Genomic DNA, 26,063 nt, shown 5'->3' with positions numbered 1-26,063 from the left:
TCTTTCCATGATGCAGAATGTCAAAAAACAATAAATCACAAAAAGAATCATCATACAAGGAAAATAACCAAATCACATGTAGCCACGCCACTCATTGAATTGCACTGTTTTGTTTATCAATACAAAAGTAAGTACGTACTCTGCATCTGTTACAATGACGTAGAGTCTCTGCTTATGATTTCCACCAGAGAAAGAAATTGTGAATTATGATCTTGCTTCCCTAATCTCTGGTTCTACTCATCCAAAAGAAAGGTGATATATTCTGCTGCTTTGCTGCATCTATCACGCAGCAAAAAGCTCCTCAAAGATGCAACACTATCAGTGTTTCTCAGCAGAAAAGAGGACTGATTGCCCTAGGAAGCATTGCTTCTGGAGACACAACTGAACTCTTTATTCACCTGCTTTTGGGAGCACAAGCATCTTCAGAGCATGGACTTGTTTTCGGTAAAAAAAAGTCTGCTCATGCTGTATTCTGAACAGATCCAACCTGCAAATCAAACAGACAAAACCAAACTGTTCAGCATCTTATTAAGTACTATTGATAATAACAAGGTTTCTTAATCTTTTTAAGAACAAACAAACAAACAAGCAACACAAATCCAAAACCAATGCAAAAGCATTTGCTAGTGTATCTTGGTCACTTTCAGACCTTCAAATGCTATTCTGCGTACAGAAGATACTAAAAGGCTGGCAGTGGGATACAAATATTCTTGTTATATGCCTCTTCTTTTTCCCTTAAATTTTACTTTATTTGCAACGCACACTAACATAGGCTGATAATTTTGAATGTATATACTAAAAATGTTTCTTATAGATGGAAGTTTTGAGCACAGAATAAATCAGGAGTAGTCCTGGCTACAGGGAAAATATTTATCATGGATTTGTAAAGCCAGCAAAACAGAAAATGGACAAAAGATCACTAACACTTATTAGAGCTCTATCTGCAGCTCAGCTCTAAAGTGACGCTAAACACAAACTTTCCATGATCCTGAATGAGAATAGTCAGAAAATCTAGCACTGAATTTACTAACATGAGAACAAAACATGCAACTGACCAAAATGATCCATTGTACAGTACAGAAGTATCTTCTACAGAATAATCCAAGCTTTTCTTGCTGGGGGTATGCCTTCTGGTTTTGCCTGCATCTACTGATTTCCAGTTACATTTCTGGTTTTTAATTTTTCCTTTTTCTCTGCAATATACATTATCTTACTAGTCTGGGGCTCTTGGGACTGCTAACATAAGAGAACAGAAATAAGGCAATAGAGCTGAATGATATAAATTTGAATTTAGTATGTATGTCAGATACATGCATGAGAGAACCTTCCGTAAAGGACATCTGGGACCAACAAGTACAAAAAATAAGTTAACAACCTGAAGAATTAAAGCATTATTAAAAATCTTAAGAATCCTATATAAGGTGGGAACTAAGGCTAACATCTGAACTATTTTGAACAGTCACTAAAAGCTGTTAAAACAAAGCAGATCCCAAGTCAAAGATGATGCTAATGAGTCAGTTTTGTTTCCACAAATGTCATCACCCATTTAAAATCCTGAAGCCTAGGAAATAATTCACTAACACAAATTTGTAATGGAATTGCTATTTCAAGCTTTTAATTCACTCTTCTTCCTTCTTTATGATTTAGGTTGACACTTAGGAAAAAGGAAGATTTTGTAAACTATTGTCTCAGTAATAGTCAGCCTGTTACTATATTGCATACTGAAGGGGCTGGCTATCCCAAAGAGCAGAAAGCTCAGTAAGAGTGTTATTACTGAAACACAGAGCAACTGCACTTGAACTGGATCGCTCTTCTATTGCCAGATTTTGACCGTTACCAGTGTTAATGGATTCACTGCCAGCACCTGTACTGTAGACATGGTACAGTCAGCTAAATCAGCTGTTGATGATGCAGCTGCTGAACTGCAATCACTGCACTACAATGGCTTTTGTGTTCTTTTGGGTTGTGTTTGCTCTGAGGAGGAAAGGCTGTGGGGGACCCAATACCTACAAGAAAGTTATCAAGATGATGGAGCCAGGCTGTTCACAGCATGCATGGTGGGAGGATGAGAGACAAATGACAGAAGCTGAAATAAGAGGTTCAAACAAGAGGGTAAACATAAAAAGCTTTTCAACATGGGAATGACCAAGCAGTGGGACATTCATCCTTGGAGGTTTTCAAGACCCAACTGAATGCAGTCCTGAGCAACCTGGAGGAGGAGGTTAGATTATATTACCTCTAGAGATTGCTTACAACTGCTATTATCCTATGGATCTTATTGTGTGTAATGTTTCTGTATATTATTACATCAAAATTAGATCTGAACACAAGATTAGGCAAAAGATTTACAAATTAATTTTAACAACAAATTCCTATAAACACATGGAAACATCAATCTCTTGTTTATTAACTTGGTACTGCAGTGTAATAGATAATCCCCTTATTAAAAAAACTCTGAAAACACTCAGAAATACTTTACCTTAAGACAGAAAGGCATATGGAAATAAACACACCTATGCAATTTTTCAGAACTCAGGGAAAATAGAAGTAAAATCCTTTGAAAGTGCATTCACAAAAGGTATCTACAAATGTTTAGGATTTCAGATGGGGCTTCCAAAATTGTGGAGAAAAATAGCTCAAAGACTAGAACTGTCTGCAAGCACAGAAAAGTTCAACCCTTCCCAAGGAGAGACATGAATTTCAGAAAAAGGGGCTGAAGAAAGAAAATATTTATGTGTCTAAAAGGAAGAAAAAAAGAGACGACAGTAAATGCAAAATATTTTATTTATTGCAAACAAAAGCTGTGGTAACAACATTGCACAATACCAAATATTAAGATTTTTAAATTCTCAGAAATCACTCTTCACTGTGATTTTTTTTCTCCATATATCTTTATATTTTTACATTAGTTTTACATTACGACAAGAGTAAATTACTTACAGAAATTAAGACAAATCGTATATAACCTGACAGCTTACTAATGTTTCATTTATGTGCCACAGAGTGTAATCATTAAACAGTTTGACCTGAAAAGGATTATCAGATTCAATGCTCTACTAGTCATATAACAGAATGATATGGTCCACACCAATAATTTTTTTAAACAATTAGAAGTATATGGGAATTCACTAAGTGTGTGCTCTTAGTATTTTCTACAAAATGTAGGTAATAACTAACTTTGTTACTTCACTAGAACAACAATTTCTCCCTTTTATGTAAGATCTCCAGTAAAAAGACAGACAAATGCATAAATCCAACATTTTTAGATCCAATGCTGAATAGCCTGGAGGGCAGTAGTAAAAGTCCTGAGTGCAGGATGAGTCCCTCGATAAGACATCAAGAGAGACCCGGCCTCTGCATTGAACCCTGCTTCTTTAAGTTGTTTTGCTATTTCCTCTACATCCCAGTCTCCTTCTCCCTGGTTTGCCAGCAAGTGGTCAATAAGGCAAGGATAGAAGGCAGTAGATACACACTTCACCACTAACTTGGCATTGAGGAGCAAGGAAAGTATTTCAGCATCACAATTGGAATCATCAACCTATGAAGGAAGAAAAATCCAAAGTAATTAAAAATTAATTACCAGATACATCCATCAACTGGAACATGTCATGACTGTTCTAACTGCACAGCGTGACCTTGAAAGCAAGATGAGTATTCCGTATGGACTAACAACAGGGATGCACACTTTGCATATGTCAGAATATATAAAGGTGCATCTTTAACAGTCTCTATCACATTAATATTAATATTTGACCTGCATGAAGTTAAGGAATAAGGATGCTTAACAACCTGGTTAGGATTACATGAACAGCTTTATAGACTTTTCACAGGTTCTCAGCCCTACTGCAGAATGGACAGCATCATTTATCTCCTTATCAAGAATGACACCCTGAGGAGTACATTAAATATATATATTTAATATAATTATATTAAATTTTGCTCACATTATATTAATACGTGACATTCCTCATATTAATATGATAGGCAACATTTGCAGACTCAGATTTTCCAGAGTTTTAGCACTCACAGCAAAGAAGAGATTTTCAAAACAATACAACTCATTTTAAAAGATTTGAAGCACAGAGCTGCTACCTCTGCAAGACACCCTGGATCTCTCAGAAGAATGATACATGACAGCAGCCTCTTGAAAATCGTGTCTATAGCTTTACAAATAACACTATAGAATACTTTAATTTCTATTTCAGTTAATTTTAACATGTCTTTCCTGGGTTCCTTGAAATGCAGTGTTGTTTCAATCAGCTCAGGTGACTTACCCCTTCAAGAAGTACACTAACACAAATACATATAACCAAAAAAAAGGGTGAAAGTAGGGGTAGACAATAGTATTCAATAGTTGTATCCTATCAAGTTACAAATAAACTAATGAAACTATGCTACATTTACAAAACAATCTCTCAGTTTAAAAAAAAATAATGATCTGACCGGTTAACCTCTGTTTCATTTTCCAGAAAAATTATGTACTACCTTACATGGTTGGTACCAGGGTACCAGCAAGTAATAAAGACCCTTAGATGCAGTGATTTGGTACCCCTGAAGACCAATTCAAGTTCTACCACAGGATGTGACTACTGTATACTGAGAGATTTGGCACTGACACTTGATAGCTGAAATTAAGCAATTTTTAATCAGCATCACAAAACTTTTAATCTTGATTCTTTTCAGGACAGCATTTAAAGTTTTCTTGTCTCTCTGGTTTAGTTCTAGCTAAAACAGTGCAGAACTTGTGTTCATGTGCAATGGCTGCATCCGCCCCTTGCCCCACTAGTGTCACCATGAGCACACTGCAACAGGCACTTCTTGTTTATTACCCAATTCTCTGTCCCATGAAATTTCCATACCCATTTCTTAATAACATTTAACAGTGTCAATTTCCAGTTGTGGTGTGGATTTTTTTTTTTTTTTTTTTTCTCCCAGAATGATTGAACAGAAGTATGATCCATTAGTCCAGAAAATGTACTGGTAAAAAGAAATCCTACCTACTCGGACACATATACTGTGATAGATCATGCCCACCATTTAACATGGACCATCTACTGTGGGAGACTACTCTCTCCAGTTTCCCTATACAGGTAGTTAAACAAGAAACAGGGTTCTCAAAGCATAAATCAGAACAAGAATGCAATTTTCACTTGAATGCATGGAATACCAAGACCCAGCATCGTGGAGTAATCAATATCACATTTGTGTGTAGAGGAACACAAAGCATTCATGAGGAACCACCATGTAGCTCCTTGCATTGAAGTGGATGAGAAATCTGCAACTACCTTCAGGACAAAGAACTTGCTTTGAAGTATCAACAAATTCTTTTAGAAGATCCTTACTGTTTTACTTAAAACTTACTAGTTTTAGACTAATGACTTTAAGTTTCACTTCTGTGAAAGAGCCGAAAAGTCACCATGATGACTGAAGAGCATGTATGTTATAAGCCACAGAAACAAAATAATTTGTTGTTCTATTTTGGAAAAAAGGTACTCTATAAAATATAATTTAAAAATTAAAAAGACCAAACACAAACTACTGTGGCATGAAAAGCTGTTATAACTCATTTTATCACCTTCATTTTGCCATTAATAACGGAAGATCATTACTTTCAATCTATTATTTTCACTTCCTCTGAAACTTCAGAGGCTTTCCAGAAAAACAGAATGTCTTTATCATGTTAACCAGGAAGAGAGTTTGCTGCTTCACCCTCATGCTACTTCTTCCATTAATTCATTTAGATATTTGTGGGGTTTCTTGCATTAAAATCTTAAAAGTAAACTTGATTTCCTTCAAACATTTTCACAGATATAAATTAGAAAGCCAAGGCAACGATGTATAGCAGTTCTAGGTCCACTTCACAAAACAGTTCTAAGAACTGTAGGGATGTCCAGTCTTTAGAGTGCCCAATATTTAAGTCTTCGATTATTTAATAATTCCCCTGAATTGTCATATGTTAGTGACATGTTTTCCTGTTGAAGACAGGTTAATTCCTAGTGTTGGTATCTTGTAGCATACCACACAGCATACTAAAGCATTATCCAAACAGTTCTTGTCTCTTCTGTAAAGGGAGGCTGCCCCACCTCTGAGCTCTGGGTGCTCTATTCTTGACCTGTATGTAGGATGCAACTTTACACAAGACTTCAGTGTTTCATTTTATGAACATAAAATGCAAACAGTAATTATAGTAATGAGATTAATAGCAGATGGGAGGTTTGATTTAAATTAATTTTTTTAGCTATTATTCAGTTAATTAAAAGTCCTGTAGATTAGTGTGATTTTGTGTGTCAAAAGCCTGCAAATGGAGAGAGACAAGTTTTAAAGTAAAAGGTGCTTTCTAGCATAAAACCATTAAACATCTGAGCTATACTATGAAGATGAACATGCCCGCGTGCAGAGAAACCTGTCTGTACTCATGCATAAGTGAAGTCATTGCGTCTTTACACATAACAAAAAAGCACACAAAAGGGTCTTGGTTGTGTCTGACAGCTCATCTTTAAGCTCAAATAGTCCAGTAGGTTTAAATTGATTAACATTTCCCATTTTCTGATGTCAAGGCTCTCTGAAGACCTGGTCAGAAAGAGGAAACCTTTGTAATGTAACTGTCTACACCAGGCAACTGGATGGAGACACAAGATGGCAACCAGACCCTGGGAATACATTTCACGCAGCTCAGGCCACTGTCTATTCTGCAACTCTTTGGCCAGTCTGAGTCTGACAGGTGTAGGAAGAATTCAGAGACACCAGGGTTTAATAAGAAATCTGTATTAAAAAGTGCAGCTTAGAAAGCTAGATCGACTATTTACCATTTTGCAACTCCAGATCATGTCAACGTCTCTTGATATCAGTTGAATATGAAGAGACAGTCACAGTCATTAGTTTAAATAAAAACAAATGCACACACCAAAATTCCTTATCAACACCTATCAACACCTGTCAATGAATTAATGTATATTCAAAAACCTTAATTAAGATAGCTTATACACCAAGCAGTGGTTTAGATAAAACTGTCAGATATTTAAAATTAAATCAATTTAAATTCACCTTAAGACTACATGTATTTAAAATTCATTTTAAATCAGAACAACAAGCATTAAAGCAAAAAAATACTGAAACAATATAAAAGGTAATCACACATGGCATATTTTTAAAAGTAAAAATACACCATAGAGAGTATAATGTGGTGTCTGTGCAAGAAGTGACTCAGCAAAACTAGGACTCCCCAGTCTAAAAGAGGCAGCTTAGGGGGTCACACTGCAGATAGCAACATCATTAATTATACAGGGTTTGATTAAACACATTCTCTCATTAAAAAAAGAATTATGACGCATCAAATGAATCCAGTAGGATCACATTCAGAGTAAATAATAAAAAAAAAAGATTATTTTTTACACTGTTGAACTCTGGCAAATGATACTGCAGGACATTAAACTCACCCAAGTTTAAGGAGAAACTGGACAAAATTGAGAAAGAAAACCACTGGCAGTTACTTACAGCTGAAAGTAACTGGAAGTTGGGAGAGCATAATCTCAGAAAAAGAGCCTATACATTTGCCCTATTCTTAACTCTTCACTAGACTTATAATTCTTCCATCCGTTTGAGCCAGGATACTGATCCAGATTGACTTTTGATCCTCAGAATTTTACCTTTTGAAACATACTATTTCAAAACAACCTTCATGGCTATTTTTGTTTGCCAGTGATTTCAATCATATTTAAAATGTTGTTTAAACTAGCACAGATTGGATGTATATAAGTATATATATATTTCTGGCGTACGTACCAAATATTAGCCTACAGCAGACACAGACTCTCTAAATGCACTACATTTTCTTTTTCAAAATCACTCTTTTGATAAGACTTGTAAACAAGAGAGTAAAACCTGATTAACACAGCTACCAAAAAGCACCCTTACCATCCCAGTGTTAAAAAACTGCTTCTTCTGGGCAGACAGCAGAAGTAGGATCTTACTAGAGTCACTTCCGATCTGCTGCATATGCAGAGCTCTTGCTATCCCAAGATCCTAACTAAGCCTATAAACACTGCTCCCAGCAAAGTTTACTGCTGATCCCAGAAACACTATTCCAGTGATATGGGATGCAGCTGACTGGAGTTTAAGCAAGTCTCAGAGGCGCAGGTATCTTCTACCCAAATTAACACACAACCACTTTCCATAATGTGTGAATAAACTATAAACCACAATAATGACAAACTCGGAGTATATATATGATGGAGAAAAATGTTTATGCCTATCTAGACTTCCATGCTAAGAGTGCTAAATTTTTCATTAGTGTAAAATCTGTTACTTCTGGAAGGCTTAAATGTGAGCAGCTTTACTTTTTCATATCCATCTCTCCTGCAGAAGGATTTGAAAGCAGATTTGGTGTGGTGCCCACACACAATGTGCACATGTACAAGTAAAAGAACTAATGGGGATAATTATGCTAAGAAGAGGAACCGACTTTTTTCCTTGACTTACATACCTATTTAGGTATTGGCTTTCAAGACATAGGCATTCAAGTGGTATCTCTGATTACTAGCTCACTCCTTTAGACTGCAATGATCAATACCTTTCCCTGTTACAGACATATATATTCATCTAGAAAGGGAACACAGAAACAGAACTGCAACAGATGCACTCACTTCCACTGAAGCAGTGCCACAGCACTCTGCTTCAAACAGGGCTTGTGCATTTTATCAAATTTCTCTTTAATGCAGGATTTATAAATGGATCTGCATCTACAGACAGAAAACCACATCTCAGCAAGGTTCCCCTCAACAAGTACAAAAGTGAGGGAGGACCCACTTGTACTCTGTCACCATGAGTCCTGAGCTCTTTCTGCACATCTTCAGCAGGATGGGGAGAAGCTGTGTCCCAGACTACCAAGTGCTGCTCTTGGAGAGGGCGGGGGATTCAAACTGTTGCCCTAATGCCCTTGGCAAACGATCCAAACAAGAAGCAGTAGTGCAACTTGTATTCACCCCTACAGTACTACTGTATTTCTGAATCAGAATAGCAATTTGTGTTTTACGCTGAACTCAGCGATGCCAGTGCATAATTAGTAAGGGTCAGGCATGCCTGCCTGGGGCTTTGCCATCAGCGCACTGATGTTATGAACTGCAAACAGGCTCAGGCTGGAGGCACTCTCCTCTACCAAGGTCAGCAGATCCTCTGGGCAAGCAGAGACAGTGAGCCTGCAAGTTTTAAAAAAGCCCGTGTGTGAAATAGGTGGGTGAAAATCAGCTTTGCCACAGGTGGCACCTCTTTTGCTGTACTCAGAAGAGGCACTTGAGGCATCTAGAGGGCTTTACTGATAAATCATTGAGGTCTCCAAAAATTCACGTGACCATGAATGCAAGAATTTTGTGGATCTGCTCTCCAAGCTCAAACCCACATCTTATATCAGCATCCAGTATTTTTTTTTGGTTGCTAATACAGCCTATAAGGACATTGTAGCTACACTTACTATGATGCAGAGTATCTGGGGAAAAAAAAAAAAAAAAATTCTACAGTAGTAAGAATCTTAGATAAGCAAGACTAGGACAGGTGGTATCTTTTGCCTAACTAAAGGGGCAAGTCAGGGTCTGGGCAACTCCCTGTCAATATTGTTTGTGCAGGTGTCTAGAGATTTTGGTATTAGCAATAGGCTATATTTCATGCATAACTTATGCATTATAAAATCCATGTGTTATGAAATATGAATACTAATGGAAAGATAAGAGCTGCTGATGACATAACAGCAAAAAAGAACTGAACCTGCTATTTCCCAGAGTATTAGCTCTCCACTACTACTGAAGGTAAAAATGCTTTTCAATTTATTCCTTATTGGAGTCTACAGCTATAGGACAAATACATAAGGGGAAAAACTGACAGAGATTAAAAAAAACTTAGAAAAATAAAATAGAGAAAGACAGCCTTAACATAATCATAATTATCTTACATATAATTTAATGAGATGTCTTTTAAAAGGTAAGCTACATCAAGTAAGTAACCATAAATGGCATAAGACACTGGAGAAACTGAAAATTCCATTATTTCATGCATTCTTCATTGTTTTTCGTATTACATTTTTTAATAAATCATGTTGCAAAGGTGGTCTCAGTACCCCATCATTGAAAGTATAGTATGCAAACAGAGCTGAGTTATTTTAGATGAACTAAAAATATTTTATACTTCTAGCTTCTATTAAAGCCTTGACTGAAGAAGTATTTGCACTGATTATATTAACTCCCATTTGATAGCTGTTTTAACAGCATAACTACCAATAGGTAATAGAATATTTACTTTCTCTGGCAGAAGCATAAAAATCAGTCATAATCTTTGAAAGATAACCAAGTGAACAGACAACACTGAAACCCTTCTCAAAAACAGTCTGACTCTTGAGGGCAAACTCTAAACCTTACTGGCAGTAATAAGCTTATTTAAGTAAAATGATTTTTTAAATTATTCACACACCACACAACAGAGAGGAAGAACAGTTATTTCTGTAATCCAAAAAAGACAAGTGGCAGTTTATAAAAAGATACACAATAAAAAGAAAGGTCTGCAATTTCAAAAAAGCTTACACAAAATCTTGGTGGTTTTATTCCAAGCAAAGCTATACAACTCCTAGTATCAGCACTTCAGCATCATCCTTAACTGTAAACATCCATAAAGCTGTCAGTAGCATACAACAAATGGCTAACTAATACATCGTATCAGCAAGTAAGTGCTGTATTTTTCTCACAGCCATGTTTGTGGGCTGCGTTAGCACTATGTCAGGGAATCAACAGCTATGATTTCCCTTTGCCAGATGTTATTTGTCCTTTTCCTGTTTAATGTAAGCAGAAATGGGCTTCCCATGAAAAATTCATTAAGAACTCTGCAAAAAGCATTAATAGTCCGAATACTGTTTTTAAAAAGCAAGTAGTATGCATACAAAATTATACTGAATAAACAATACTGATAGAGCTAAGCAATATATGCACTTTTAGTACAACACCAACTAATGTGATCATAAGAGATGCATATAAAACAAGGAGTAAGACATAATTTTCTAAAAACTGTAAGAACATCTTTTAAATTTAGCATGGCACACTTCTGTACTAGTTGCTTTTCTAACAGTGGCAGTGGAATATCACATTCAAGGTACAGGTTAAGCTCTGTGCCTAATGTAATGAATTCATTGACTTAAGATGAAACATCAGACCAAAGCTAAATGCTTTGAAAATTCTACGTTATCCAGCACTCTTACAGAGCCATGTGCTCAAATTAATACTGAATTTAGAAGGAAAAATTAGAAACAGCTTATCAAGCTGCCTCCTGCATAAGAAGACCAAAAAGAATATTATTTTAGGCATGCACAAGTGTACAAAGTGCTTTATATTAGTAAGAAAACAATATGGTTCGGGCCCTAAAACTCCAATATAATGTAATCAACCTAGAGTGTAGAAAATTGAAAGCCATAGCACACTAGAAAGAAAAGGCCAGTTAAGAGCAATACAATTAGTAACCATTCAGAGAGTGCTACTGCACCGCATTATGCTTTAAAAATAGTTAAATAAAATGTACTTGGACACAAATTCCTGCTGGCAAGCTTCAGAGCTAGTCACTTACACAGCAGCTTTCATCTGTTAACAAAAAAGTCAGTTTTAAAAGGTTAACAAGAACATATAGATGAGAAGGTGAATGCATAGATCAGATCCCTGCTTGCTTTTCAATGAGATCATCTTGTTTAAAAACAGTTAGAAAAAAAGCCTTGCTTTGTAGACAAAATTTAAATTGCACATGGCAAAAGAAAACTATCGATATACTAAAGATAATCTACTATTGTTTGGTGGTTAATATTTATAAAATAATGTTCTGTGGAAAAATTCAGAAAATTTGCTATTTGTATAAAGAAAAGGGAATAGGAACATCTTAATAAAAACATGTGGTTCTTTGCATAGAATGCCAAACTCTACTAAGAAATATTCCAAATTCACACACGATGCTAACTATGGTATTGGAATTTTGATATAAACAGATATGAACTACATATAATATGCCCTGCCACCTTCCTTATTACCATTTTAAATGATCATAGAGAACCGGTTAAAAAAAGCTGTTGCTTCATCCATTTTGGTAACTAAGTCCTTTTAAAGGAAAATATCTAGATAGATGGAACATATGCTTCCAGATCTATTGCTTCTCTGAGTGGACTTCACCGCTGTGTTCCAGAAAGGAGATAAATCCTTTCTCAAGCTATACAATGGATGCAAAAAAAATAAAGCTTCCAGAATGGAATGTGTGGTGTAAGAAGGAAAGACACAGCACATGAGCAGGAGTAAGTGAGGAGGTGAGACTTAAGGGAGTATCCTGGGAAGAGCAGGACACAGAGTATCTTTTCTAGGGGATCAGAGAATGCACTGTTTGTTGTCATCAAGGAATCTGAAAAATTTGTGGCAATTAATAGAACTAGAGCAGGGGGCCTGCCCTAGAAGGCTCCTGCAGAAATGGGGGAATGTTTGCCTACTTCGTGTATCTCAGAAAATAGTTATAATTTCAATCTGAACTCCTACAAATCACATTTTTTAAAGCTTTTGTGTTTTGAGGATGCTTATTTTAAAAAGATATACACAGTTCCATTTCTGCTTCTGTATGGGCCATCTTATTCTGAAGTAGCCTACAGGAAATTTAACATCAATTATTATTTTATACTGTAATAGACAACCAAGAGCTCCCAAAGATGCAGTGCAGAATTTGGAAATATTAGAGATAAGCTTTTCCTCTGTCAATATTACAATTCTGGAAACATTTCATGCAGTTAATTCAGCCAGATAGGAAAACCATTCCCTTTCATATAAAGGTCTGAGAATACTTCCCTCTTCCTTTGTGACAGAATGCTAGATCACAGATCACAGCTAATATAAAATCCAAGAAAGTCAGGTTTTACAAGCACAGTTCAATTAAGACTCGAGAAGTTTTAAACCCATCTCAGTTTTCAGAAAAAAAGATAAAAGATAACATAATGCTTTTGTCTAGAAGATGAGCTTTCATCTTTTCAGGTGTTTCTTCTTAACTGAAAAGCAAATACACAGGGGGAAAAAAAAAAAGTAATGTAACTTTATATAACAATTGAAAAATATACAGTAATGTCTTTCAGTTCTTGTCTGAAGAAAAAAAAGACAGTATTTAGGTTTTCTTCTCCATAAACTTTGCTGCTTGATATAATAAACTTGCTTAGAAATGCATGAAAGTCCCAAACATACCAACTTGCATTTTAACCTTTCTACAACAAAACCAGTGATGTAGCAGCTCTCCATGTGTATATAAACAGACTGCCAAGTTTGTCAGAAACAAGCAAACTCATCTGATGTACTATTATCACTTCAAAAAAACCCCAAAGTGCTAGAATACAAACACAGAGGTAACACTCTATATAACAGAACAGTTTCTGTTCCACCACACTGACTTGAAGTAGCATACTGGGTAATTTAAAGAAAGTGCTATGAGTTTTAAGCACCTTAAGTCTATATAAAGATCTTTACTAACCCTGTGTTACTGCTCACTGTGGACACAATAGCTGTGGAAAATCTTAATAATGATAAAGGTCTCAATAGTCTCTGCTTACCATATGAAGATAAAAGAGCTAATTTATTACCTCAAACTCTGAAAGCTGGTTAATTCAACTGCTCATACCTTCGCAACAGCTGTTATCTGCTCCAATGCCACAGCATGAAGATCTTGATCTTTGCTTTCCACCAGCAGTTTCAGGGATGGCAGCAGGAGGGACTGGTTAAGCAGCAGCAAACATAATTCTTTTATACACTGAAAATAAAAGTAAACTAATTTGGTGAGATCTCCAGAGATATTAACATCATCATTCACACTGAAATTTATGAAAATTCTATGTCAAGTGCAAAATGAAAACCAAACTTCCAGAACAAATGAACTCCCTGTTGGAAATAACTCTTTGGAAACTTGAAAGGACGAATTTAGAAAAATGTGGAATATAGGGTTATAAGTGAAATGTTTGTTTTATTAAGACAAGGCTGGTATTGAATCACCATTAGAACCAGGACTTTTACTGAAAGAACAACAGAGAAATCACAGCTCTCTGTGGGACTAATATATTTGTGCTTACTGAAATACTGCAAAGCACACGAAGAAACTTAACAGACACTTGTGACATTTCTGTAACTCAATTATGCAATCATAAAAATGGAACAAAATAAAAAGGAAATAACAGTATATAACAGTTCAGCATCATAAAGTTACGTTGCAAAATCTTTCCAAATTTTATACAATTTTTTTATACTTGATTAGTTTAGAAAATTAACTTTCCCTCATTCACCTAATTTCTCATCTTTTATACTATAGCACAAATTTAGCATCATAAATCTTCTGCAAGAAGAAAGCGCACAGAGAAAAAAACCCAAAACAAAACAAACTCCCCAACAAACCTACTGTGCATTTCCAAATCTTTAACTTGGCTTTTAGTTAAAACCAAAAAATAAAACATCCTACACATGCGGTTTCTTTTCCTCAACACTGCAGTGACTTTTTCATTTATAAATCAAAAAGTATTTCAACTAACAAATTACGTTATAAATCAAATTATAACTTCCCTTTCCCTTTTTTGTTATTTCCAAGAATTTGGGTCATTTGTCACAATCATTGCCCAATGAGAGCCGTCAGAGATGCCCCATATTCCAGGACCACTTACACTAAGCGCTCTGGATTTGTATGACAGTCACCTTGAAAATGGTAACCAACTCTTTGAGGTGCTCTGTGTTTCACTCCAACATTTAGAGAGCAATTGCTCATCAGCTAAATATTAAGCTGAGAGAATGCAAGTCATGTATTTTTTACATCTTTCGCAGTTTAATGACAAGCATAACAGTTTGATGACCAAAATGCAACCACACTTTCAGCAGTGGGGTATTAGTAGCTGTGAACCTAAAAGCCTACAAATTATTTGCAGATGAAGAGATGTTAAGTGCTCCAACTGTAAATGTACTGGAGAGACACCTGGCCTTGCTTGGCACAGGGAGCTCTGTGGCTGCACGTTGCTCACTCTTTTCTAAATTTCTATCTTCAAGACACACTGCCTAGAAGGATATATCCTATCACACCAAGCTCTGACTCACTGAGGCAAGGCTTGTTCTTTTACTCAGACTTGTTCCCTTAAACTTGTATTCTCTACTGCTACTGATTGTTGATGTCTTCAGTGAACGATACGATACAGGATCAAGGAATAAGAAAATTAAATAAATATATTAAGCTTTGTCTGATCAGTCATATCTTACTAAACTTCTGATAATCTCATATTCTACTGTATTTCTTTTGAGCAGTGTACTTGCCATTCCAGCAAACTTAGTGAATGCAAAGTTAGAGATCCACTCTAAATATCTCCTTTTAATGAAAATGTGTATCCCCCCAAATCCACAAAAATAGATGGAATTTGTATTCAGAAAAATAAATCCTGAGAGTCATAAAATACAAACAACACCTCAACAAATACCTCAACAAACCAGCAATTTTACCATGCTTGGTAACTTTTTCTGTCTGAAAGCCTCTCAAAACTAACTGGAGAAGCAGTGTCATAAGAAATAACACATGATTATAAAAAGTCTCTTGAAAAGAACACCAAATCATATTTCGGGGTGTGGAAGGAAGAAAACTAAACAAATTATAAAATGTAACTAGGTACTGTACATTTTTAAAGCAACAAGGCAGGGAGATAAAAGATGCAGATGCTGCATCAGAGTTTGCGGTCCCAATGAGCTGCTTTAAAATAAAGAAAAATTAAACCTCTCAGCAAGCAAATGCAAAATAATACAGAAATTAACACTGCTATTTTCAAAACATTTAACTCAGATGATATGCCAGCCTTTTGTTTTCCTCTTAGATGCTTCACAATTATACGCTAGTACTGGTTACATGTTCTAATGGGACATGTTCTAACAGTCTACCTTGCTCAGCACAGAGTCATAAAGGCCTCCACATAAGAAAACACATGTTTAGCTAATCAATTAACTTCTGTTTGTTCTTACAACACCAGATTTTGAAGCCAAAGGTCACTAGATTTCAGGGGGCACCAGTCAGATGACTTAAGTAACTCTGTGCCTGATAACACGTCTAGCAGCCATATTCAGTCTAACCTAACAAAATGTTTGAGTATAGAGAATCCATCATCTCTCTTGAAAGAGAATTATACATTCCAACAATTACTGTCAAAATATCACGCCTTATGCTAAAATTTGAAATTGTCTAAATTCAACTCAATTGGTTCTTGTTATGCCTTTCTTTGTAAATCAAGAGAGACTTTTACTGGCTTGTGTTCCATCTAAAAATATCTGAGAATACAATCAATCATGTCTCAACCTCTGATAACACACTGCACTCCTTCAGTCTTTCACTTCAATTTATTTTCATACATTCACTAATTTTTGCAGATTCTCTCTTTTGCTCATTGTTTTTCAGCGTCCTCTTCAAATGCAGCTACAGCAACTGGGTGTTTTATTTTAATGCCAGTCTTGCCAGTGGTTTATGGAGAAGGGTATTTCTTATCCACTCTTCACTTGGTATCTTATAAGGGACTGTGCTGACTCTGTTTTCCTTATGACACTATATCATGCTGACATACTGATATGAAAAAAACTAATAAAAAGCCAAGAAAAGCAAAGTGATAAATGTCTTTTTTGCTTTAATTCTAATTAAAAGATCTCAGGCAAAGGAACAGTTAACAGTTGCCAATAACAATGGGTGAGAGTTCAGCATTGAAAATTCAGTCTAGAATAAAAAAAAGATGTTTCTGGGCCTGAAAAATTGACCCCCAAACACCTACAGAAATAATAAATCAAGTTAGGAGACATCACTCTCAAGAACATGACAGGTTACAAAAGACTGGAAAAGAGAAATAAGGTCTCTTTCAGACATGGAAGAAAGCAGGCATGAAAGGGGAAATGATACTGCAGACCTATCAGATACTCCCCAGTTCATGAAAACCATCAAAACATAAAATGAAAAACCAAACATAAAAAGATTTGTATGGAAATATGTTCCCACAGAGCCCTGCAACAGGTTCTGTAGTTAGGAATAAGACCATCACTATGGCATTTTTTTTATTTTAGCAAAGACTTCGAAAATGTCATATGAAACACTGTCTTCTGCATCAGAGAAATAAGGTGTAGGACAGTGTGGTCCAACTTGCAATCCCTTGGAGTGGCCTCCAACCCTTTTTCCACAGGAAGAGACTGGACAACTTGCCAAGCACTGAAGACTGTCCAAATAATACAAATACCTCCTCATACCTCTGCCACAAATGACTGCACTGCTGCTCTGGCCAGGAAATGGAAATACAACCCTAAGCAGCAAGCCACCACCCACAGCACTTCTCAGAGCAACACACGTGACTTTCTTTTCTGCAATAAGCACTTGAAAGCACTTGAGTGTCCACCTAGCTTCAGTGAGAGGCTGTGCTTAGAGGGGGTATGATGTCACCTGCGAGAGGGACAAATCCTAATTCAAAGTCTGGATTACTATGATTTAGCTGAAACTTTTTTAAGATAGCTTTTGTCTTCTACCTAGTTATGCAGCTATTGATGGTTCACTGTGACACTAGTGATGTCTATAAACAACATTTCATAGGAGTCTGTTTTGGGCTCAGTATTATTCAGTACTTTCATGGATGGCTTGAAGGGCTGGATAATGAGTACAAAACAGTATTGTGTCTGGAGAGGCTGAAAGCAGAACAAAGTGCAGCATTTAAATTCAAAATTATCTGAACAAAATGATCAGAGACAACAGTGAACGAAGAAAAAGAATGTAAACTCATATAATAAAACCTGGAACAACTATCTACAAAAACAGAAAAAAAGAGACCAACTAGCTGCTATATTAATCGAGGAGATAAACATCTTCTGTCCACCAGGACTCTGGGGTGATTACAGACAAGAGACTAGATGCATTCTTCCATTTAGGTGTTTATGTCAACTGACACATGACCCACAGGTTGATAGAAAAACATGAGATATTCAGAGGAGTCACACTTTAACAATTATTGGAGGGGAAGAATCTGCCCCTTTCTAAAGAGATTAATCAGGCGGTGCACGTGTTAGTGAAAACACATGTGACTTCCAAGCAAATAAAAAAATGCTTATTTCATCGAAGAGGAATGAAAAAAAAATATCTAAAAACCTATCCACTGAAAAATGTAAATTAAAAAAAAACAACACCACACACAGAGATACAAATATTAAAGCTAGGAAACTCTCTAAATGACATTAAAAAATATCTTGGCTATAAAAAACGAGGAAGACCAGCAGGAGGTAAAATAAAGGAAGAGAGAAATCTTTCTGATTATATCCAAAGAAATAGTTTTTCTAACTTCTAGACCATCATGACTTGAAGTTAAACATATTTTCTAACACAACCATTGGACTTCAGAATGGTGTCATTCGTGTGATAGACTGATCTCTCAGTTTTTAGAATTCCATCATTCTATATCTGTCTTCTTAATCAGTGAATTTACTGAAATATGAAGTCATCTAAACAGGTTAATTGTTGATAATCAGATTTTCATCTTATTCAGCCACACGATCTCAACTCTCTAATTTGTTCACTTAAGTACTGTAGCTGTGCATACAAGTAAGTTACTTAAATTTATCCATATCATTCCCTCTCTTCTCAAGTAGAGGCCTAAAGCAATAAGCCTGTGTTCGCAGGTAACTGTACAATCACACATTTTAGTGCAACTCCTGTTGCTGTACAGCATTTTAGTCATATGAAAAGGTCTTTTACATCAGTAAAGCTTTAAGTTTGAGGACCAGAGTATCTTCATACTGCACCTGTATATTCATACCAACATCCCATACCATTAAAAGAGGAGGGCACCTGCAACGAAAGCTTCCAACCAACACCAAAACTGTCTGCAAATAGGTATTTGTTATAGAATTCAAGAAAAAGTTTACTCAATTAAGAGAACCGAGCAAATCACAACCCATTCTTGAGCAGAACTCTTGGTGAACCGACTGCTGTATGACAGTGACCCTTGGTGGAATTTGTCTTCGTGCATTGCTGAGATGAAGTAGAACATTTTACTTGACAAAGTTTGACTGTTCCTATGCACAAATAAGATCATGAGTTTATGAGCTATGATGTGCCATTCATAACCTTATACAGAAAAGCTACATATAATTACCCCAGTCCCAAGGATACACAGACCTATCGTCCACCAAAACTTTTTTAGTGGGATGAATAAATTAATACATGTATTTATCATTTCAGCCTATTGACACCTTCTGGAATCATGTTTTACATAAATTTTGAACTTTATTCAAACCAGTTGGCTGGACTATTTAAAAAAAAAACCCACACACCCACCTGTCTGTATTTTAAACAGAATGTGTGGTTTCTATTCTGCTTCTAGTCTTAACATCAGCTGTTTTCTATAACAGACTGACTGAGTGGAAATGATTGTAAGGGATTAATCAGCCTACTAAAAATATGCACATGACTACTCTTAAATTTTGTGAAGTTTATTAAGCATTTCTCCAATCTGTCTTCATTAATATACAATGTTTACATACAAAATGCTTCAATAATTCTAAACTTAACGAGATGGTTGCATTGAAGTATGCATACATAGTTAAGGAAGACAGAACACCATGATTATTACAAAGCAATTACTTGTATATTAGGTTTTTTCAATCACCAACACATTTTTCAAGGATTCTTCACTAAATCTGTATGCATTTATTAGTGAGAAAATTACAGATTATTTAATTAACAGCTTTTGACACACTGACTTCAATAACAATACACTATTAAAACCTTTCTACAAATATGTCAAAGAATAATTTATACTGGAACAGACCTCTAACAGTCCGTTAATCCAACTAGCCTCCACTCAAAGCATGTCCAACAAGATGAAATTACCCATGATGTGATCCAGTCAAGTTCTGAATACCTCCAAGGACAGAGACTCCATGTCTCTAATGTTTCACCAGTTTAATGGTGAAAAACATTTTCCTTGTATGTTATCAGAGTTTTTGATGATGTAACTTGTCTCTACTGCTTCATGTTCTATCAATGAGTGGTCTCTGAGAAGAGGCTGGCTCTGCCTCCTCTGCATATATCCTTATCTGCATACTTAAAGACAGCAATATGATCTCCCTCAGCCATCTCTTCTTAAGACAGAATGAATCCAGTTCTCAGCCTCTCTGCATTTATTGTGCTCCAGCCCCCTAATCATCTTGTTAACTCTCCACTGGACTTGATCCAGTACGGCAACATCTTTCTTGTAGCTGGGATCCTGTAATAGGACTCATACCCATGATACCCAAAGTTAAAACTTACCTCAACAGGGAGCATGTGCTTTGTCTCATACAAAGAACGGCACATTTTCAAAATTTCATTTCCTGCGCTCTCCTTTTCCTCAGGTGGGCATCTGTGGAGCATAACAGTCCCCAGCTTCACCCAGGGATTATCATCTGTGCATGATCTGCCCAGAAAAAACAGAGATGTATACAGAATATAATTATACATACACCGCCCCCCCCCATTTTCTGTAGGTTTTTTTTTTCCCTTTTTTTTAATTTTGTGTGTGTGTGCAAATTAAGCTACAATCTCATGAAGGAAAATGTTTTGAGACAAGTTACGACCCTGATGCCACCTTTCTTTCAATGCCATAAAGAATGCCATAAAGTATTTGGAATTATGACATGCTGTTACAATCCCTGAGGAATCACGCACCAGATAAAGACTGATCAAATTGGAATAGCATAGCAACAGCTTCTCCTGCCTTTATACCAGCTGATTTCCCAAGCAGAATGATATTGAGGGAGGGGTGACAAGAATCTAGCATTCCTAACTTTGTTTGCTTTGATCACATTCTAACAGCATCTGTGTCTCAGGTATCTGTCTCTTGCTTCTGAGTGAAGAAAATATATTGTCCAACAATCACGTTTTAATTTTCAGGTCCAACAAGTACAAACAAAAATAAACTTTTTCTATAGCCCATCCAAACAGGGTAGAAGAGTGAAAGTACATGCATCTGTACTTCTCCGTTAGTAGATACAGATGCAGATACAGTTGTTCTACATATTTAAAATGTTCTTTTCATTCCACACAGAACTTCATGCCATGTCACCATTACCGTTAGACTTAAACAGATGGCAGAGAGTAGATATAAGAAAATTTTTTCACACATGATGGCAAAGGCAATGTTTACTATAAAGTCTTGTTGCTGGAACATTTCTTGGCCTACAGTTGCTGTTTGCTAGATCATGGAGATCCTTGGCTACTGTTGTTAGGGATAGGTCTACTTGCTAGGACTGAATATACTGACAGAAATGGGTAGCAGACGGGAGCTTTTTTTAAATTATAATGATTTAAATGATAGCATGAAGTGGTAACACTGGAACACATCCACTATTTTCCTAATGTGAATTAAGGTAGTGCATTTCAATTCCCATCTACAGTGTGCTAAAACCATGCACAATCACAGTTTAGATCATTATTATATTAAGCCACAGTTACACGAGCACTATGTTCATCTCTGCATAAATTTCGGAAGGCACAAAAGGTGTTTTAAAAATCACCCCATCAATCTCTTTTGCCATTCATCAGCATCCCAAAGATATGGGAAACTTTTCTTTTTAGCTTGAAGGAAAAGAAAAAAAAAAAAAAAATCACAAGATGACCAAATCTGGCAGGTTGGTCTTACAATTTAGCGTAAATTAAGATGGGGAATGGGGGTTGCGGTCAGCTCACATTGTTTCTGATGCTCCTTCCTCCTCAGCAGGAGGACTCTTCACGCTCTTCCCCTCGTCCAGCATGGGGTGCCTCCCACAGGAGACAGTCCTCCAGACTGCTCCAGCGTGGGTCCCTCCTGCGTACTGCAGTCCTCTCAGCAACAGACTGCTCCAGCGTGGGCTTCCCTCAGAAGGCTCCAGCACAGCCTTCCTTGGGCACAGCCACCTGCTCTGGCGTGGGGTCCTCCATGGGCTGCAGGTGGGCACCTGCTCCACTGTGGGACCTCCACGGGCTGCAGTGAGACAGCCTGCCCTCTCACCACGGGCTGCAGGGATGATCTCTGCTCTGGCGTACCTCCCGCCATCTTCACTGACCTTGGTGTGTGCACAGGTGCCTCCCTCACAGCTTCTCTTCACAACTCCTCCTCCTCCTCCAAGGTTCCCCTTCTTAAACACCTTATCACAGAGGCACAGCCACTGTCATTAACTGGCCTGGCCTTGGCCAGAGGCAGGTCCAGCTTGGAGCCGGGAGAGCCTTTGAGGAGCTTCTCACAGGGGTCACTGCTGTAGGCCTCTCCCTGACTAACAAAACCCAACCACACATACACAAACCCAACACATTAGGAATACTCATTGTGTCTTGAAAGTCTTTGTAGCTCATTTGTAGTGCTTTCAAAAAGCATACGTGAGATTTTAATAGTAGACAGCACAATCATAGTTATTTATAAGTCCTTTTTGTAAATGATCTTTTCTCCCACTGAGTTGTACTGGCTCAGTCAAATATGTTTTGGACTTCTGTGGGTTTTTTGGGGTGCTTTGAGTTTTTTTGTTTTTATTAACAAGTCTAAAAGACAAACATTAACTACATGTTATAAGTACTTAACCTAAATTTAAATCTAGGCCTTGTAAACATTTTGTATAAAACTTTAAAAAAAGTGTATTTATTTTTGTCTAGAGAAATAATGTATTTGGTGTGCAGAAATGTTTTCAAACTGAATTTTGGCTTTTAAAATCAGTGTGCTGTCATTAAAATGAATTTGAGAGAATTCAAAACATCTGTCTTAACATCTAATATTGCTACTAAAATGAAGTTCTGTCCTCATTCCCCCCTCAATCCCACCACCTCAGGTATGATTGGTTTTAAAAGTCAGGTACAGCTATCTTCAGTATTCCCTGATACAAGACAGGGTTAATTTCATAGACTCTTGTCAAGTAGGTAGGTAGACGTTTTTCTTCAACTGCTTCTTGTTACAGTGTGCTGGGAATTGTTTACATTTCTTTTTAATTATTTTGATTTTTATTAATTTGAATTATTTTACTTTGTAAATCCTGGAATTATTCATGTCAGCCAGGAAGCAGAGATTGTGCTGTAAGTTTGAGGCCCAGGAGCAATGAGAAAAATCTTCGGTACTTTCCACCTTCATTAACTGAGCCTTCTTTCCTCTCTCCCCCTGCTGTCATTGACAGTCGCGATCATACACCCGTCTCTGCATCTGTGGGAAGGCTGCTGCAAGCATGTTCTGCTCTGGGGTCTTCTCTTCTTGCTTTGCTCATTCTTCATTCTTCTGCCTCTGTTGCATACTTCCATGTTAAGAGTGTTCAGTTATGCTTCCCAGCCTAGGGAGTTTTTTTATATATATGTTCCTGAAATTGTGTTTCAGAAAAATCTGCCTTAATGGCTGGGTTGGAGTAAGGAGCAGGAACAGTTTTGACTGAGTTTTTCAACAGCTTCCTTTTAATGCAAGTTGTATTAAATTCTTGAGCAAAAATGGAAACTGTGAGCAGTTAAGCCAAGTGTTTAGCCATATATATTAAGATTTTTGTTTAATCTTGACTTATTTTTTCCTCTGCTTCAGAAAAGGGCCATTGTTGCTCACTGATTGTTACCTGCCAGTGTAATATGCGAGGGAACTGGGGAATTTAAGTCTGAGTCATCATACTTAGAATTTTGCTTTTCAACCTAATAGTAAATATTTAATACTTCTAATCGAATATAAAGCTAGAAAATATGATTTACATTCTATAAAGACTCAAAAGGAAGGAGAAGTAAAAGAACTGGTTGGGTGTTTTTTTAAGTAGCCTTTTTTAAAAATAATTTTATGACATCTCTGTTATGATAAGTCTGTGCTTTTTAATATTTTTTTTTAAGTTCTTGTATTTTAAAACATTCCAGCTAGAATAATGCTCATTATTCACCTGCAGATATGATTCTCTTCACATAATATGCCATGTTGAGTGTGAGGAAACACAGAGGTTGTTTCAGGCAGCACTCAAAACCATATACTTTTAAAAATTTTGTTTTCACACCCCTGTTATGCATGCATGCTTTTTCTGTCTAGATTTCTCATATTCAGATGTCATTTTCGGCATTTCATAAAAATGTTTTTAAAAGAAGTTACTGACAGTACCTGAAGCTCTGCAGTCCTTTGGAACTTGCTGCCTACATTCAAAAGGCATTTTTTATATTTTATTTTAAATAGTGATATGGGGTTTTGGAACTCAAAAAGACCAGGGACTCAATAGCTTAGTTCACCTTTCTGTTTAACTTAATCCAATACTTCCCTCTTTTGGTTCTGGGCAAAAAAAGTAATGCCTTATTGCTGAGTTTTTAAAAAATTACTTTTTTCTGTTCAGAAATTATTTTAACCATAGTTGAACTAAGGTAAAATTTAGGAGAGAAGAAAGCTGAATTCTACCTGTAGTTATCAGGTTTTTCATGACTGAATCTTGTTTTTTATTTAGAGATAGCAGGTAGCAGATATTTGTTAATAGATCACACAAGTATTAAAAATCATTATAAGGAATTGGTGTTGAGAAAAGCTTCATATATGTAACATATCTGATACCTTACTTAATTAAGTAAACCTGCACATGACAAGCCACGTGGCCTTGCATCTTTCTGGCTATTTCTAACTTCAGTGTTTTGTAGTGTGATTTTTGTTTTCTTTTTCTAATGGGAAATTCTTATATGTTTTCTTAGTGTACTCTGGAGGCAGCAGCTATAAAAATGGAAATTCATGATGACTTTCCATGCCTCTAAGCAAGAGATAGATCACATAGCAGGAGCTATCAATTTAACCAGTGGCAAAGATGGAGTTGCAGGGGTTTGGTTGTTTTTTTTTTCTTCTCCTAACCTGACTGAGGGTTCACAGATTAAGTGCATCATGTTCTGCTTGTTGAATAAGCTGGTATCTTTGGGTTCGACCCATCAGGTTGGAAGGAGAGGAGGAGCTCTGCTCTTCGAGCCAGGCTTGTGGCAGCTCTGTGCTCAGTGACTGTGACTGATGGAAAGGCTCAATTAAGCTTTTGGAAGGAATAAAGATAATGACTTCTGTTTAGTTTGCATTCAAAGCTACACACTCCTAGCATCTCTGTCTGGTTTTCATGTTAGGATATGATGTCAGCTTCATGTGGAGCTGGTTTTATATTTATTTACAGTACATACTTTTGAAAATGGAAGATGAACATGAGAGAGCTTTTATATATGAAATAGTAGATATTGGTGGTTGTCCTCTCCAGGCTTGTCAGACCTATTCCTTGGTGTATGTCAATCCAACAGACTTATTGGCAAACTCCATTTGCAATTTTATTAATGTGTTACTTTTCAACAATTGCTGCTAAATAATATCTTTGAAAAGCACACTTTGACAGTGCTTTACTGCTACTTTCCACACGTGCTGGACAAGGGGAGGAGGTAGAGAAACTGGGAGCAAAGCTGAGCCCGGGAAGAAGGGAGGGGTGGGAGGAAGGTGTTTGTAAAATGTGGTTGGATTTCTCACTATACTACTCTGATTTGACTGGTACATTAGTGGTGGAGTTCAAATGAAACAGGTGTTTTTTCTGTTTTCCCAAATAGAGTCTGTCTTTTGCTCATGACCATAATGGGTTAAGTCATCCTTCCTTGTCCTTGTCTCAATCTCTGAGCATTTTGTTACATTTCTCATCCCCATCCCACAGGGCAGGAGCGAGTGACCAGCTGGGTGGTACTCAGTCACCCTCTGGGCTTAAACCAAGACACTGCTGACACAGCATTTACAAAGCACTTAATCACTTTTGCAAGTATTGTTAATAACAAAAATAAAAGTGATAATAAAAGGTAAGCAATGGGAATATAAGCAGAGAAAGACCACAGAGATTGAAAAATTCCTCTTGATGTATTTTTCTATCGGGATAATTCTTTGTAGGAAAGGGAAAAGTGAACCATCATTGACTTACCTCATTAAATAAATAAATACATAGTAAAAGAAAGCAGAAATGTAATACTCCTACTGAGAAAAGAACCAAGAAAAAAGGAGGGAATGGGGCAGAAGAACAACTAAATCTCTGTCATTTCTTTCAAGATGA

General features: G+C 36.6%; 1 protein-coding gene across 3 annotated transcripts in view; it reads right to left on the bottom strand.

Moving 5' to 3' along the window:
* Positions 1-2,765: 2,765 nt before the first annotated feature.
* The window catches only part of NBAS (NBAS subunit of NRZ tethering complex), a 192,291-nt gene continuing 168,993 nt past the window's right edge, over positions 2,766-26,063 (bottom strand). For all 3 annotated transcript variants that reach the window (XM_074895621.1, XM_074895620.1, XM_074895622.1), the window contains 3 exons: positions 20,323-20,467; positions 13,660-13,788; positions 2,766-3,538 (listed from right to left, as the gene is read on the bottom strand). In XM_074895621.1, the coding sequence (XP_074751722.1) occupies positions 3,263-3,538; positions 13,660-13,788; positions 20,323-20,467 (550 nt within the window). In that variant the 3' untranslated portion in view covers positions 2,766-3,262. The remainder of the gene's footprint in view (positions 3,539-13,659; positions 13,789-20,322; positions 20,468-26,063) is intronic.

The sequence above is a fragment of the Athene noctua genome, chromosome 1 (assembly GCF_965140245.1).
Source record: "Athene noctua chromosome 1, bAthNoc1.hap1.1, whole genome shotgun sequence".
Taxonomy (NCBI): domain Eukaryota; kingdom Metazoa; phylum Chordata; class Aves; order Strigiformes; family Strigidae; genus Athene; species Athene noctua.
Note: the sequence above shows the minus strand (reverse complement) of the source record. Positions and strands in the feature narration are given on the sequence as shown.